This window comes from Anomalospiza imberbis, chromosome 15 (assembly GCF_031753505.1).
Source record: "Anomalospiza imberbis isolate Cuckoo-Finch-1a 21T00152 chromosome 15, ASM3175350v1, whole genome shotgun sequence".
Taxonomy (NCBI): domain Eukaryota; kingdom Metazoa; phylum Chordata; class Aves; order Passeriformes; family Viduidae; genus Anomalospiza; species Anomalospiza imberbis.
Window position 1 is genome coordinate 18,606,900 of NC_089695.1, and position 16,332 is coordinate 18,623,231.

Here is a 16,332-nt window from a genome sequence, read left to right on the forward strand (position 1 = left end):
GATTTGGAAATGTTCCTACTAAGAAAAGCAGCAACTTCCACTCTGGTTTGTACAGTCTTAACCTTAAATGGGAGACTTTTTGCTTTTAGTTAACTAAAGAAATGTACTTGATGCCAATCAGTTTCGATAAATTAAACTAGCTGTATATAAATTTGGATAGTAACTGAAAAATGGAAGTGGTTCCAGCTGCCTATGGAACACAGATTCTCAAGGCTTTCTTTCAATGTGCATTTTATTTTTAATATCACACAGCAGTAGTCAGTGTGTATTATCCTTCAGAAGTTTTCAGAGGAAATTGATGTTAGAACTTTCTATGACAGCCTCTGTCATCCATTAGTGATGAGAACTCCAGGATGAGTTTGGTTCCCCCTTTTCATCACATCTTAAAGTGTTTTCAAGGAAAACTGTACAACTCCTGTACAATTTGTATATTTGTCTTCATTTAAAGGTTTCTGCTTTTTCAACATGGGAGAAAGAGCTGCACAAGATCGTTTTTGATCCTCGTTACTTGCTGCTCAACCCAAAAGAAAGGAAACAGGTAAAAAAGTTAAATTCACTTCCCATCCAGACACAGCTACTTCAGGTTTATCTGAATCCTCAGTCTTTGTTTCTGCAAACCTTTCAGACTAATTAGTGCTGCAAGGGATTTTTGTCATTATTAGGGTTTGCCTGGAAATGGAAGAAACCAGCAAGGGAAAGTGCTGATAGTTGCTTTGTTTCCTGTGGTTGGAAGGTCTCATATTTTGACACAGTGGAAGTTGTATGTCTACAGAGCACTGCTGAAACCTGAATGAAATAGTGAGAGTCATCAGTATCTTGTCAAAATATTGGCATAATAAGTAACCTAGCTATTTTCTTTTAAAAAAGTGTTTGGGGGGGGAATCTAAAGTGCATTTTTATTGTTCAGCAAGTTCTCACCTCAGCAGCTTTTCCTCAAGTGAATGTAGGGAAATGGAAAGCTTCAGGAGCATGGGAAGTGTCTGAAACATGGGACCCAGGAAAATGTTAACTGGAATGTGTAAGGAACTTCTTCCCAGGTCTCAGATGGTGTGTTAGGTACAGCACCCTGCATGTGCAGCAGCTTGGATCAATTCCATATTGAAATGCCAAGTGTCTCTAAGATTTCTGCCTCCTCTGTGTTGATTCTGTGGTGAGAGGAAAGGAAACAAGAGAGAAGGAAAGAAGTGAGATTTTTCCTCCCTTATCCCTAGAGCTTCTGTGTGTCACTTGTGTGTTTGCTGTGGGTGACTGGTGTTTCTGTAGGTGTTTGATCAGTATGTGAAAACCCGAGCAGAGGAAGAGCGCAAGGAGAAGAAAAATAAAATAATGCAGGCCAAGGAGGATTTCAAGAAAATGATGGAAGAAGCAAAGATTAATCCAAGGTAGGAGTTTCTTTGTGGTTCATGTGCATAAGCTCTACTAGGATGCAGTGTGTTGGGTGGTATTGGGTTGGTTAACCTTTTCAAAATGGGCAAAGAGGAGAAAAATCATGAGATATTGTTGAAATCTTCCTTTGTTTGCTTGTATTCACCTAATCCATAAAAAAATAGAACTTGTGATTTACGTATTTCAAGTTGAAGAAATCCCCAGCGTGCTGCCTGGATTGTGAGAAAGGCCTCGGATCCAGCACAAGTTTCTTTAATAACCCTATTTCTTCTTAATAAGTCTTTGAGAAGTACTAGGGAGGTTTCTTGGGTTTGGAGGGGGCTGAAGGGATGTTTTTCTTGTTACAAACGATGTCAATGATGATATGATAAAATGTTCTGGTTGCTTCAATACAGCACTGATTACACCCCCCTCACATTCAGACCTGGCAGCAGTAAGAGCGAGGGGTTGACAGTGAATGTATGTCGAAGATTTCACTGCTGGTATTATTTGTTTCACAGCTTCCCCACATAGAGGTCGTGAGATTCATGCTTATGTCGCCAGATAAGCTCCAAACCGTCCTCTTTCAGCTTCTCTTGGCTCATATGGCATTAATTCTTTCCCAGTGAAATAACAGCTCATTTGTTTCACTTCAGCTCAGTTTTTTCCAGTGTCTCATTTTGGAAATTTGGTGACAGTGCTCTGGTAACTTTTAAATTGCTTAAGAGCTGACTAATAACTCAGTAGTAGGCTGGAAGGCTGGAGGCATGGATATGCCTTAAGAAGCAGTTACGTTAGCTTTTATATTCTCAGCTTTCAGCATATCTTCAGTATGTCTTGTTGGGACTGATTCTTTACCTGATTATGGGCTGGGGTGGGAAAGAGAATTCCAGCTGAAATACTGTCTTGTTTAATCTTATCCTTTGTCTTCTGGTTTCAGTGTTTGTCTAAAGATATTGCTGTACTTCTGTGAGTGCCAGACTGGTTTTTTATCATCTATCTCAGTCCAACATGCACAAGAGTTTGTGTTCCACTTCACTTGAGCAGCTCTTGTTCTTCAATCTAGCTGTACATTCACTTTCTAATCCTTTTGAATAAGCTACCAAATTCTCTTCTTGTTTCAATTTACCCTACAGCAACAGTAGGCTGGATTTTCCAAGTCTAATTATTTCCATGCTGTGATGAAAACATTCGTATGATTATAAGTGTCTCACGTATTCTTGGGGCCAGATTTGCATCAGAGCTTGGAAAAAGCACAGTAGTGATTTTTTTCCGAGGTAAGTGGCAGTAATGTACCTACTGCACAGGTTGGAATCTGGCCCTGGAGGTGAGAGAACGGTCAGGGAAACGCTGTGGGATGAGGGGTTGAAAGCCCAGTGTTGCTGCCTCTGCCCATAGTGTTTGAAGGGGTTTCAGCCCTGTGTGTTTTAGCTCAGGCTCTGCAGCGTGCACTGCAGGGGGAAGAGCTGGTACAGCCAGTGTTCTGTAGGGACTCCTGTCAAAGGCTGGCTTTCTTGGTGAACTCTTAGCATGATTTGGCTGCAAGTGAATGCACCTGAGATTTTCGGTTTCACAGCTGTGAAATACCTGGACAGACTGGTGGCTGAACTGCTAACCCACAGAACAGAAAAGAAGAGTTTTGTAGACAACTGAGATTTTTTTTCATTTCTTCTCCTTGGTTGTGCTGTAGTCTCTCTCTACACCTGCCCCTTCTGCAGGTGGCTGTATCTGAGCAAACCAACCCACCCTTGTAAGTCTCTGACAAACACCTCTTGTGTGAGTGCTGACTCTTTTTATAGAGTTCATTGGTCAAGCAGCTCTGTAGTGAGACCATAGGATTTGCCTTTTGGGTTTTTGTCAGTTGTGCTCTGGCATGTATTGCAGTAGAGGAAATACCTCCCTGCTGAACCTGCCTCACAGCCCAGACAGCTCTGCCAAATGAGTTCACTTGCCATTTTGTTGCAGAACTACTTTTAGTGAATTTGCAGCCAAGCATGCTAAAGACTCGAGGTTCAAGGCAATTGAAAAGATGAAAGATCGAGAGGCCTTGTTTAATGAGTTTATCACAGCGGCAAGAAAGAAGGAGAAGGAAGACTCGAAGACCAGGGGAGAGAAGGTAAGGGGACTCTTGAGTTCCAGCAGTGTGAATGGTGTGAGTGAGATGGGACAGAGCCAGTGCTTGGCTTCCCTGAGCCTTCCCCAAGACACAGGCCTGCACTTTCCTAGAGCTGTTACAGGCAAACACTTTAGGAGTGTCCCCCTGGTCTTTCTGAACAATTTCAAGTTTGCAGTTAACTGACTTTTAGAATATTTAGAACTGAATTGTGTTTACCTGTGAAACTGAGTTTGCTTAAACAACACTGGTTTTTTTTGTTTTAATTTACCCAAGCAGTAACATTATCTTAACTGAAGTAATGCTTGAATTTTTTTTTTAATTAAGTTCTTTTATCCTGATGCATGAAGAGGCAAAGGAGTCTTACCCTGTTTTTGGCTGGAACCCCAGAGCTGGCCATTACCTCTCTGTTCCCTCACTGGGGGCAGGCAGGACTTGCAATTCCCTGAGGATAGTCTCTTCAAGTTTCAGACAGTTCCCTTTCCATCTCAAAGCAGGCACTTAGGGAGGGACTTTTTAAACTTTGAATAAGTAGACCTTATGTGTAAACTGCTGCTTACTAGATTTAAAGGTCAGTTTTTAGAGATTAATGAACTCCCAGTGTCACGTGCCTGCACTGCCAGTCGTGGGGAGCAGCTCTCCCTCCTGGAGACAGGACTGCAAACAGGGTCACCAAAACCTGGGGCCACTTACTGCCACGTCCCTGTATGTGTGTGAGTGGAGAAGGTCACCTCTGAAGGCAAATCATTTTGGACATGTGGAAGTCTGCTATTCTTATGTAGTGTGAAGTTATTGCAGGTTTCCCTACCTGGAATGCTTGCAGGAGAGAGAAATGCTGGGGGACAGGTCAGATTTGGGGACAGTTTCATTTTTTGAGAAGCTTTGCATATTTTTAAAATCTGGTGATCTGATATAATTTGATTCTGTACTTTATTTTCTCAAACACTGCCTTATCGCTACTGTTTTCCATGAAATGATTGTGCTTTCAGAGGGGAACTGATGTAGTTCAAGACTAGATTTACATACTGCAGTTTGATTCTGAATATGGAATTTTAAAGCATTTTTGCAGCTTAATAGTGCAGTTGAAGACTTTAAAGAATAAATACTAGTTTTGTTGTTGCATGATTGTTCTAAAATTGAAAAGTTAAGAGATTGTATTTGTTTGCTTTAAATAATGTTTTTTTTTTCTCCAAAAGCCTTTTGTAACCATTTTATGTATTCTGTTTTATAACAAGTGGATAGACTTTACAGTTATGTGCTGTGCGGCCTGTCAATCAGTTCAGTCTGACAGCTGTCAATCACTGACACGCAAATATTATGGGATTCCCTAGTGAGGAAAGCATTGGTATCTCTGTGTGGTGACTTTAGCCTCCCGCAGTTCCGGTACTTTACATTTTTTTAGTTTTTTTCCTTGTGAAGTGATGAGACTTGTACCTGCAATGTGTTAACTGCCAAAAAAAAAAAAAAAAAAAAGACTTCTAAATACACCTGAAATGTTTTCAACCTTATTTTCCTTTGATTTTGAAAGTGCTTAAAACATAAAAGAAAATTTAAGACATTTAACCTGAAGCTTTCTCAGTCTGTCCAAAATCTTTACTTAGGGAGAATCAACCTTACAGAAATCTTTAACGTAAGGGTTTTAGATTACATATATAATGTTTGCTTTTGCCTTACGGGGTTATGGCTTATGGGATGGGGATGGACAAGCCAGCTTTTCCAATGGCTAGTTTTATTCCTGTGCCTGATTTCAGTGAGTAAATCCCATTTTCAGTGAGTAAATTCCTTGCCATCCCATGCTTCTCAGATGGCAGAGAGGAGAAGCGGGGGGTTAAGGATATCAGGGTGGGCCATGTGGGCAGGTGGCAGTGCCCAGGCTGCTCCTTTTGCCATGTCCCAGGATGAGGTGTGTGAGCTGTCTCAGCTGGCACAGCCTGGCTGGGCTGTTGGGCTGCAGGTGCCCTGCACCTCGTGCTCGCGGCTGTCCCCAGGCTAGAGCTCTGCCTGACCTCCACTTGGTCGAGTGAATCCCTGTGTGCAGGCACACGGGACTCACTATCCACAGCTGGCCTCCTCATCCTTAGTGAGATGCTTCAGACTCAGTTATTTGAGACGTTTTCATCTTCCTTTTAAAATTTCAAATGAGCTGGCAATGCCTGTGCTGTGTACAGGGCACATGAGTGAAGTGAAAACTGTTTTAGAGCACCGAGGCCATTGATTTTCCTGGGGAGGGAATTGGCTGTGCCCTCCTGTCTCCTGCCCAGTCAGGAGCTGGCAAGGCTGCAGCTGGTCCCACTGGCAGCTGCACAGCTGGGCAGGAGCTCCAGAGGGATGCGGGGAGTTAGGGGTCTGCTGGCAGCCACACAGCTGGGCAGGGGGGCCACCGGCAGCTCCCGCAGGAGCATCTTCTGCAGCCCGTGGTGGTGGCCTCAGGTGAAGCTTTGTGTGGCAGCTGGTGCCACGGTGCTCCTGGCAGTGTGGCACCTCATCCTCTGGAATACACACACAGGTGATTTGTGCAAGAGCTTGGGGATACCCTTACCTTAGAGACTTCTGTAGTAACAGCTGGGAACTGTTTGGTTTCTAACAAATATTTCACATGCCATGGCTTAGAAAGCTTCATATTTTGAAATTGCATGCATGTTTTATGATGTTTTGAAACAACATTCTTAATTTTACAATGAATAAACAGTTTGCTTAGCATTTTGTTGAGCTCCTTTAAGATAAAGCAGTAGTGCTGTAGCTGTAGCACAACATCCCACTGGCACTAAGGGGCTGGTTTCTGATCTCTGCTTTACTGTCTTAGTCTCCTTTGGTATAGTAAAGAAAGCCTGTAGAGCCTTTTATGTTTATATGTTAATATTTTGAAGAATTAGAAGTATTGGTGGGCAAGGTTGCAGAATGTTGGTGCTGATCTTCATTCCGTTCTTGCATTCTGTAACTAAGCACATTTTAGAAGATAAGGATGTGCCAGGTCTCTGGCAAGCTGGAGCCTGCTCTGTGCATCTGCTCCCTTCCCTGAGGAACCTCAGTGTTCTGCAGCTAAACTGCTTCTCTTGGTTTCCCTTTTTTAAGGGATGGGGAGGGGAGATAAGTAGCAAATAACAGCTGTCCTCCTCCTGGATTTTTGGTTTTGATTGGCACAATCTATGTGCCATACAGCTGTGCTGCGTTTGTGGCCCGGCAGGGTGTGGGGTGCTGTGGAGGCAGAGCCCTTTGCCCTGGCCCCAGCGAGCGAGGCAGCCCAGCCCCTCGCCTCTGCTTTGGGAGGGGGAGGCTGAAAGGCCAGCCAGCCTGCCAGGAGTGTATGGTGACCTAAGAGCCAAAGTGCAGCAGGAGCAGGGAGCTCATCTTCCCCAGAAATCAAGCTATCTAATAAAGGCACAGTAGTTGCCCTTACAGCTGCTGTTCTGGGACTTTGGATGAAAACATGTTGCTAGTTGTATTGAAATAAAACCTGCTATGATTGATCCTCTGCCAGCCCTTGCAACGGACAGAAACATGACATGCCATTTCCAACTGACAAAGCAGACTAAAACATTTTCTTTCAACTTTTATTTAAATGTGCATGTCCATCCTAAATGTATTTTGCTTAATTACCATATGTGGATAATTGTATATTGGTTAGATCCATCTTAAGACATCGGTCTTTGTTGGCAGATTCAAGAATTTACCTCTGTTAATTGTACACCTGAAGGATGATTCCTCTAGAGCCTTGTTTCAAGCTGCATGGCTTCTGGAGTACTGATAGGCAAAATGCTATCATGCAGCGTCAGTAACTTAATTTGACATGTATAAAAGCTAAAAAACAAGCTTAAATTGGAGTAAAATAATAAAGAGTGTATTGGTGGATCATTCTTTATAGAGTTCATCTTAGATGTAGCAGATTGCCTAAATGTATCTGCTTTGGCAAAATTGTCTCAAGGAACAGTGAATTTGGGCGGCAGTTACGACTAAATTCAGAGTTTTGGTGATTGCTCTAAATTGCATTGGTATGTAATGTTAATGTGATGCCTCTGATGAAGGTAAGTTGACTCCTTTTGTCATAAGAGCAAACTGTGGAATATTAAAGTGTCTTTCTCAAGTGCTGTCTTTCTGTTTCTGTCTATATAACAGATCAAAATGGACTTCTTTGAGCTGCTGGCAAACCACCACCTGGATAGTCAGTCTCGCTGGAGCAAAGTGAAGGACAAAGTGGAGACTGACCCACGGTACAAGGCGGTGGACAGCTCCTCACAGAGGGAGGACCTGTTCAAGCAGTACATCGAGAAAATAGCCAAGGTGGGCAGGGAGCACTGGGAGTGTGGCTGTGGGCAGACTGGTCTGTGCTGAGGAGAATTCCATACCAGAGTTAATGTAGGGGTACCCCAGAATGGCAGCTTGGAACTTAGAAGTTCTGTCCTTGGTGGGATGTCTGTGGGATCTGTGTGCATGCACACACACGATATCTGGGAGAACTTGTGCCTCAAGGATTCCTATGAAATCACTGGTGGTAAAAATGGCTGTAAAACTGCAGCAGATATAGACACCACATTGATTACTTCCTCCTAGGATGGGTTGCATTTCCTTTGCTGTGATTTTCCCTGTCAGCTGAGCTTCCTTCAGGGATGTGTGTTCATACCCAGTTCCTTCAATGCTGCTTCTTTCTTAATCCAGTGTTCCTGCCTTTGTCTTCCAGGCAGTTAATGGTTGAGAATGTAAAACTGGGCTAACAGTGATCCCCTTGGTCTCCCTTTTTCAGAGTCTGTCACTGGACACAGCTCCTGGGAATAGTTGATCTGTGACCAAATTTGTCTCTCCCCCATGTAAACCTTGTAATGCTTCAGCATGGCTCTTGAAGCAAAATTTTGTGATCCATAGAACTCAAATCCCTTGAAAGTCTTTTGTTCTGAGCTGCCTTTAGTTTGATAGTCCTTTAATTGTCTTTCTGATGAGAAGTGTTGCTTTTACTGAGACAAGTTTGTTGTTGAATTTCAGAATTTAGATTCTGAGAAGGAGAAGGAGCTGGAGCGGCAGGCGCGCATCGAGGCGAGCCTGCGGGAGCGTGAGCGGGAGGTGCAGAAAGCGCGCTCGGAGCAGACCAAGGAGATCGACCGTGAGCGGGAGCAGCACAAGCGGGAGGAGGCCATCCAGAACTTCAAAGCACTGCTGTCAGACATGGTGAGGCACTGACACCTCTGCACCACTGGCGCCTCGGCTCCTCAGGGCGGGCTTTAGCTGCTGGATGCTCCCTGTCAAAGCCTTTTGGCATTTGGAGTTCAGCTCCAAAGAGGTGAAATCGCACTAAGGGTTTTGCCTTGGTTGGAAGAGGAGGCTGTGCATTTAGGGCTCTCATGCAGAAGGTGCTCTTCGGGCTGGAAACAGGGCTCTGGAAACACTGCAGAGCTCCTGGTGTCTCTGGAAATAATGATCTCCAAGGCTGCCTTTCCTAGCACTGTGGTGAACACGGAGTGTTACACACAGAGCAGGAAGTAAAGGAGGGCGCTTGGATTTTCTGTTTTTGAGAATGCTCAGCCAGGTCAGTGGGACATCTCTGTCTGCTCCAAACCAGTGCGGAGGGATTCCTTCTGCCACTGCCTGCTCAGCGTTTGTGGGGAACCTGCTACAGTCTCTTCTTAAAAGCTGAGGGTTTCTCTTTTATTTTAACCTTAACTTCAAACAGGATAAAAAAATAAGCATATAATAATCATGAATGAACTGTGGAAAAACTGGTTTAAAAATGAATAATCTTTGGCTCAGGTGCGTTCTTCAGATGTGTCCTGGTCTGACACCAGGAGGACTCTGCGCAAAGACCACCGCTGGGAGTCGGGCTCCCTGCTCGAGAGGGAGGAGAAGGAGAAGCTCTTTAATGAACACATCGAGGCACTTACCAAAAAGAAGAGGGAACATTTCAGGCAACTTCTGGATGAAACTTCAGCGGTGAGAGCTGTTGATGTTCAAACTGGCAATCTTTGCATCCCACTGGGATTTCTCCTTTTCTGTTTTTCTGTTCCACAATCTGATTGGTTTGGTTTTATTTCCAGGGCCTCTTTGCTTAATTGTTCTCTTTTCTCCTTCATAACAAAACTTGTGCCTTATGTTTCCTTACCTGTTTATCTAGAGTTTTACTTTGATTAAGCATACAGTTAATTTACATATAAACTTCTAATCAGTGATCTTTTCATCTTCTTTTTATTTCTTCAGTACTGAGTTATTTGATACTCTTCACTGTCTGGCTCTTTCAGATATGCAGGGTGTTTGCCTTAATGGCCATCAGTGTGGTCTTACCCAGTTCACCTGTTCTGATATTCTCCTGCTGAACCTGAATTTTTACTCTGCTCATGCTGTAGAATGCATCCCTGATTCTGTGCATTGGGGTTTTAGTGAGGTTTCCTCTTTTTTAGTTCTGTGTCAGCTTCAGGCAGCTTTCGTTTAACCTGGAGGTTTTTACCTGATTTTTAATACATTAGTTATTTTAGTTTAGAGGCAAGTTTTCTGCAGGTAATTTTTAACACAACATACATAATTGTACTAGAAAAAGACTTTGGAAATAAATGATATCTGGAGGACCTTGATCTGAAAATGCCATCTCAAAATATGAAAGAAGAGTCACTATGTAAAATCAACTCGTTTTAAAAATAAACTGTAATAGTATAAGTAATGAGAACCCAGCACTTAACAGCAAGTTCGTCAGTGGACTTGGGATATATTTAAAGGCTTCAGAGGTTAGTAGTGTTTGCATTCCTTATTCTTAGAGTCTAATTTACTTTTAATTTAACTATTTTTACTTCTTTTCAAAGATAACCTTAACATCAACATGGAAGGAAGTGAAAAAAATCATTAAAGAAGATCCAAGGTGCATTAAGTTCTCTTCGAGCGACAGGGTGAGTAGTTTGCTTCACTCTTGCCAACTTCCAGTCTGGTGCAGGGTACAGAGAAGTGAGTTGGTGGCTGCTGCAGTGGGTTCAGCTCTGTGTGGACACAGGTGTTAGTAGTTAAATATGATATTTTAAAAATTTAAAATGTAGAAGGTAAAGAAAAGTATTATTAACATGTAATTACTGCTGGTGTTCAGTGTGTTCAGTTGCAGGGAGTACTGGAGCCGCACCCAGTGATTCACGTTTATCTTTTGTCTTTCAGAAAAAGCAGAGGGAGTTTGAGGAATACATCCGAGACAAATACATCACTGCCAAAGCCGACTTCCGGACACTGCTCAAAGAGACCAAATTCATCACCTACAGGTGGGGACTGCGATGCTAGTGCAGGACGTGGCTTTCATTCTGCTTTGCCATACAAACAGCAGCAAACTGATGTCTGTTCTTTCCTAGTTGATGTCTGTTACTGAAGTCTTTAATGGTGCTTAATTAACACAGCACAAGTGTAGGCAACAAGCCTGTGTTTTCTATGCCCAGAGCACTGTTACGTGCCCAGTCCCAAGCTGTCGTGACATCTTTCTTGCTCAGAAGATGGCCCGGTCCCTGCACCCTTCCCTGGCTGGCCTGTCCCTGGGCTCCCTGTGCCTCTTTACGGTGGCCCAGCTGCCCTGGGGCTCCGTGCCTCCACCACGCTGCAGTGGTGTTCTCACCCTTGCTTTCAGATCCAAAAAGCTGATCCAGGAGTCTGACCAGCACCTGAAGGACGTGGAGAAGATCCTGCAGAACGACAAGCGGTACCTGGTGCTGGACTGCGTGCCCGAGGAGCGGCGCAAGCTCATCGTCTCCTATGTGGATGACCTGGACCGGCGCGGGCCGCCCCCGCCGCCCACCGCCTCCGAGCCCACGCGGAGGACAACGAAATAGCCACGGAATGCTCCTCATCCAAGGGTGTCTGGTAAATCCAAACGCTTGCATGAGCCATCTGTCAGATTACACACATCCATTGCCATGAATATATTCAAACATCTGGAGGAGCAGAGGCAGAAGCAGCATTAGTGAATATAAAATGATCTCTGGGGGGAAAACCAACAACAACAGAAACTCACATTAAAGATATTTATGAGTTAATTGGAGTGTGAGTGACAAATCCCAAGGTGTGGGCTGTCTGGTGACTGTGGGTCTCGGGGTGGTGTGTGTGAGGTGTGGGTGGCTGCTACCTGGGGCTTTCTTCTCAGCAGTGTCCTACATGTGAGCCCCAAGGGTGCTGGTGGTGTGGTTTGAGCGTGTCCTACATGTGTGCCACCAGCTGCCTCCTGCTGCCCGCAGTCCGGGCAGGAGGAGGTGACACGCTCTGCTAGCTTACATTACTGATCACTGACAGCCCACGCTGGGAACACCAGTCCCAGTTCTCTGCTTCCACCCTTGGGAATAGAACTAAATCTGTTAGAGCCAGGGTTAGAGCTGAGTGGAGAACACGGCCTTGGAGACCAAACCAGGTTTATTCACAGGCTGCTCTGTTCCTGCCCCCAGCCATCGATGTGCAGCAGTCAGGTTGCTCTGCCCAAGTGAAGTTCTGTCTAATGAGTTTTGCTCGAAGCTGGAAATCCCAGAGGTGAGCAGGCCAGGACGGTTGTATAAACACATTTTTATTTACGATAAAGTGATCTTTACATACTTCTGGATTAGACTGTGCATACCCCACTCTGGGCAATTCTTGTAAACTATACTCCTGTTTTGAATGTTAAACTTGTGTTTCTAAAGTTTAATTTTGAAATGTTGGGATTGTTCAGTTTATGTATTTGAACTACAATAAACCAACCCTTTTTATATATGGATTGTACAGGCCTAATCCCAACTTCTGTTGAATTTTGTTGGATTTGTGAATTTATGAGTAAAGCAAATGACTGAAGTGATACTGCCTACATTCTTGGCTGTGCTCAGCAGAACAGGGCCTGTGGCACTGAGCAGTGTGGGGTCAGCAAATGGGCAAGGGGGGTGAGCAGAATAATTTTCCAGTTTAGCTCTTTTGTCTGTTGTTTGAACATGAGCTAGCAGTGCTTGCAGAGCCAGTTTCTTTCTGCTGGTTGTGTTTACATGTGTCTCTTGCTCTTAGAGGAGAGCTGAGCCTTCTTCCCTCATCCTGACAAGTGATTTCTTGTCAGCAGTTGGTGTTGGTGGCCAGGGCCAGGACTTGCAGGCTGAGCATCAAGAGAGAGAGGGGTTGTTTGACAAAGATTGGTACAGTCTGGGGAGACTTGTGCCACGGACAGTGGAATGTGAAGCTCTGTGTGAGGGTGTGCACCCTAAAGTCAGGGCGAGTGTCCCTCCCCTTTTGGTGTCTGCCCCTTCCATTGGTCTGGGGGTACCCAAACAATCTGAAACCAGTGTCAGTCGAAGCCTTTGCTGGGAGTGGGGTGGAGTAATGAGGATTGCAGCTGGCTAACACCAAAATTGTGAGATCCTGTGGGACATGTAGCTCCCACCCGGAAAGTAAAATCTCAACGGGCCAGGGAGGCTTGCAGAGCTGGGGGAGCCCTGGCTGGGCTGTGGGACAATCTTCCTGCGTGATAGCCAGGTCTGCTCATTCCAGGGCTCAGCTGCCAGGACAGAGCCCCCTGACAACCCAGCACAGGGTGGGCACAGGGGGACCCCACTGCCCTCCCCACATCTGACGTGGGCCATCTGCCCCTGCCAGCCAGCACAGTGCCCTTGTGTGTGGCCATGCTTGTGTCTGGGACACAGGTGCTGCCCAGAGCAGGATGCTGTGCTGGGAGTTGTGTCCCTGTGCCCACTCCCTGGCTCTGCCAGTAACTGGATTTCCTCTTGTTCAACACAACCCAGTGGGAAGCTGTGTGTTTGTTACGGCTGGTTTAGAATATTGTGAACTTGTTCATTAAATAAGATGGCTATTAATTTTAATTGATCTGGTCTATGGAGACCAGATGTTCATAAAAAATTATTTGCTTATTCTGTGGATAAAATGATCATGCCCATGTGCAGGGCTCCCGGCTGGGATTGCTGCTTGTGGACTATGGAGCACGTCATCCCTGGCAGGCCCTTAGGCAGAGTCCCCAGTTTCCCCAGAGGTGGGGGGGACAGTCCTGGAATCCTCATCCATAGAGAAGGTTGGATTTAAGGGATGCTGACATCTTCCCTAGCACCATTCCTATGGCAGCCCAGGAGGTTCCCCTGGCTGGCCCTGCCCTCCGTGACCAAGCACTCACAGCAGGGCAGAGGTTAAATCCAAGCAAGCTTAAGAAAGGGAAAGAAACTGCTTTTGAAAAAAGCTGAACTAAGTTCTGCCTTGTGGAGCAACCAGATCCAGCAACCCGGAATGTGCTGTACACGATAGAGCAGAACCAGGGCTGGGTTCCTCCTGTTTCAGTTGATTAAGGTCCTGCAGTAATGTGAAGGTAAATGAGTGTCTGAGGAACATCTCCCTGACTGTACGTGCCCTGCAGCTGCTAATTAAGGGCTGCTGTTTGATTTCATCCAGGAGCAGCCCAGAATTAGGGCAGGGACTGGGGAGGGGCTGGCAGCTCCTTCCAGGGCTGTACCCCTTACCGAGTTTCCTGTGCAGGGAGGGACCTGCCAGTGCTCCCACTCCCCGTTACACAGTGCCCCACTGTCCCTCACCCTCAGGGGCACCCAGAATCCTCAGGGATCCTCTAATTACCCCTCATCAGCAGGGCCCTGGCCACCCTCAGCCACTGCAGAGCCACGTCCCCGAGGCGCGAGAGGCACAACAGGCATGGGCTCCACACAGACACGTTTGGGACAACTTTACTTCTGACACCGCAGCGCAGGCTTTCCTTACAGAACCAAAAAGGAGCATTTTCTTATAAAATGGTGCATTTACTCTTGCTATTTAATTTTACCATTTCATTAAAAAAAAAGTTACTCCTGAAAGCTATCCCTTGGAATAAATCCATAAGCCAGTGCACTTTGTTCTTCCCTTGGGATGGCTCCTCTGAAAGTGGTGTGTGGGGGGCCCCTGCCTCCAAGCAGCTCCTGGTTTTCCGTGCAGTCCGTGAGCTCTGTGGGTGTGTAGCAGTTCCTTTCCCTGGTCAGGGCGTGCCGTGATCCTCATGGTGCCCGCAGAGAGGCTGTCTCAGGGGACACCTGGCCTTGGTGACTCGTGTCTGACCCCTGAAGGCCTTGGGTGCTGGGGGTGCCAGGTGCCCCCTCAGGAAGGATGGCAACAGGGTCACCCTTGTCGAGCCAATGACACTGTTGAATTTTGTAATTGACTTCATTTGCTTCTTGCTCCAGGAGCAGTTTTCAGATTTACAAAAAATCCAGTCAATCGTTTTTTATTGAACAGTTGTTCAAGTAAAGAGGGACCCGACCAATCTGTAGAGTAGAAAGAGGCAGCCTCGCCATGCAAAGAGAAAGAGTTACCAGTTTTATTATTATTATCATTGTTATTATAATGTAGGACTGCAGACAGCCTCTCTCTGACACAGTCAGGGGCTAACAGCAATATACAGTTGGATTTTTTAGGTCATAAATTAGCAACTTATATTTTATCTTTAAAAAATTGAATAAATAAATAAATTAATTAAAAAAGAGAGAAAGAGAGAGAGAGAGAGACAGTCACGACATGCAAGAGCTCACAACAAAATGAGAAAAATGACCAAAGCAAAGCCCAGAACTGCAGCAGAGCCCAGGGTTGGTTTGGTTTGCGATCAATGCAGGTCGGAAGCATCGTTTATAAAGGTATTTCATATACCAAAGAAGGCACCACAGTATCTACAAAGCCAAAACCTCAGGAGGGTTCTGGGGCTGGGGGGGCAACCTGGTTGGAGCAGACACATCTGGAGGTGTAATACATACCCCCTGCCCCTTAAGCTTGTCCATTGCAAAACTGAACTTTTCCATTTTATGTTTGGTTTTGCTGTCTCTGTTGGTAAAACACAAAATAATTGTAATAAAAAGACAAATGTGGAAAATGGCAAAGGGAGGCAACATTCCAATCTTCCACACAACAGGTGGAATATTTCTGGGATCAGGTTTAAAGCAACTGGAGTGGGAGCACTGCCACCAGAGCTGGCCAGAGCCCACAGTGTGTTACCCCATCAATCCCTTCCCCAGCTGACAGCCCCCGCTGCCACCCCAGCACTGCCTGGGGACAGCTAGGCCTGACATCCTCACACTGCCCTGTAAGAAGTCTCAGCTCTCCCTGTGTAAATCTGGTGTCTGGGGGGTGCCCCCAGTGGCCCCTGGGCTGGAGTGCCCCAGCGCTCCTCTGCACAACCACGATCTGCAGAGCAGGAACTGAACAAAGAACAGGAAGGAAAGGAAAACAAAGAAAGAAAGAAAGAAAAGGAACAGTTGAAACCTTGTGTTTACTGCTATCAGTACATGAGACTCCTAAAGAAGACCTGGTCCTCCTAGTTAACCTTGTCCTGGAATATGTACAGGTTGTTCGTGGCTGCCACAGCGATGATGTTCTCGGAGGGGTGCCAAGCTGTGTGCAGGATCTTTTTGCTAAAGTCCAGACTGTCCACACTGATCTCGTCTTTCCTGCGCTTTCCACCCACACAGACCTTGCGGGGTTTGAGGATGGCACGGGGTTTGCTGTTCTCCCGCGACGCCTCCAGCGTCACATCGCGCTTGGTGTTGCGGTCGAACATGCGGAAGAAGTTGTTGTAGGAGCCGGTCATGATGACACTGCAACAGGGAAGGACAGATGGTTTTCACACCTTTTCAGAGGCAAACTGCTGGTGACCAGAGCAAGACTGAACATTCAGAGGCATAATGAGATTTGGGTAAGCCTTGGAATTTGTCTCAGGCCCAGTTGTGATTTGTCAGCTTGCTCTGATGGCTCATACAAAAACCATGGCAGCCCTGCCAGGGGCTCGGTGTAAATCACACCCGGAGACTCATTATCCCCAGATTCTGGCAATCTGAAGCTAAACCCATCACCACCTTCTTCCAGCTGTGGGTGACACAGAGAGGCATAACTGATTCTGTCCAGGAGAGAGTGGGACCCTCAGACAT

At 45.7% G+C, this 16,332-nt stretch overlaps 2 protein-coding genes across 9 annotated transcripts in view; one reads left to right on the top strand and one right to left on the bottom strand.

Moving 5' to 3' along the window:
- The window catches only part of TCERG1 (transcription elongation regulator 1), a 29,295-nt gene extending 17,053 nt beyond the window's left edge, over positions 1–12,242 (top strand). For all 6 annotated transcript variants that reach the window (XM_068206271.1, XM_068206273.1, XM_068206274.1 and 3 more), the window contains 9 exons: positions 449–538; positions 1,264–1,382; positions 3,331–3,481; positions 7,592–7,756; positions 8,453–8,635; positions 9,215–9,394; positions 10,255–10,338; positions 10,595–10,695; positions 11,052–12,242. In XM_068206271.1, the coding sequence (XP_068062372.1) occupies positions 449–538; positions 1,264–1,382; positions 3,331–3,481; positions 7,592–7,756; positions 8,453–8,635; positions 9,215–9,394; positions 10,255–10,338; positions 10,595–10,695; positions 11,052–11,253 (1,275 nt within the window). In that variant the 3' untranslated portion in view covers positions 11,254–12,242. The remainder of the gene's footprint in view (positions 1–448; positions 539–1,263; positions 1,383–3,330; positions 3,482–7,591; positions 7,757–8,452; positions 8,636–9,214; positions 9,395–10,254; positions 10,339–10,594; positions 10,696–11,051) is intronic.
- Positions 12,243–14,218: 1,976 nt separating this feature from the next.
- PPP2R2B (protein phosphatase 2 regulatory subunit Bbeta) overlaps positions 14,219–16,332 on the bottom strand; it is a 61,152-nt gene continuing 59,038 nt past the window's right edge. For all 3 annotated transcript variants that reach the window (XM_068206278.1, XM_068206279.1, XM_068206280.1), the window contains one exon: positions 14,219–16,002. In XM_068206278.1, coding sequence (XP_068062379.1) covers positions 15,723–16,002 — 280 coding nt within the window. In that variant the 3' untranslated portion in view covers positions 14,219–15,722. The remainder of the gene's footprint in view (positions 16,003–16,332) is intronic.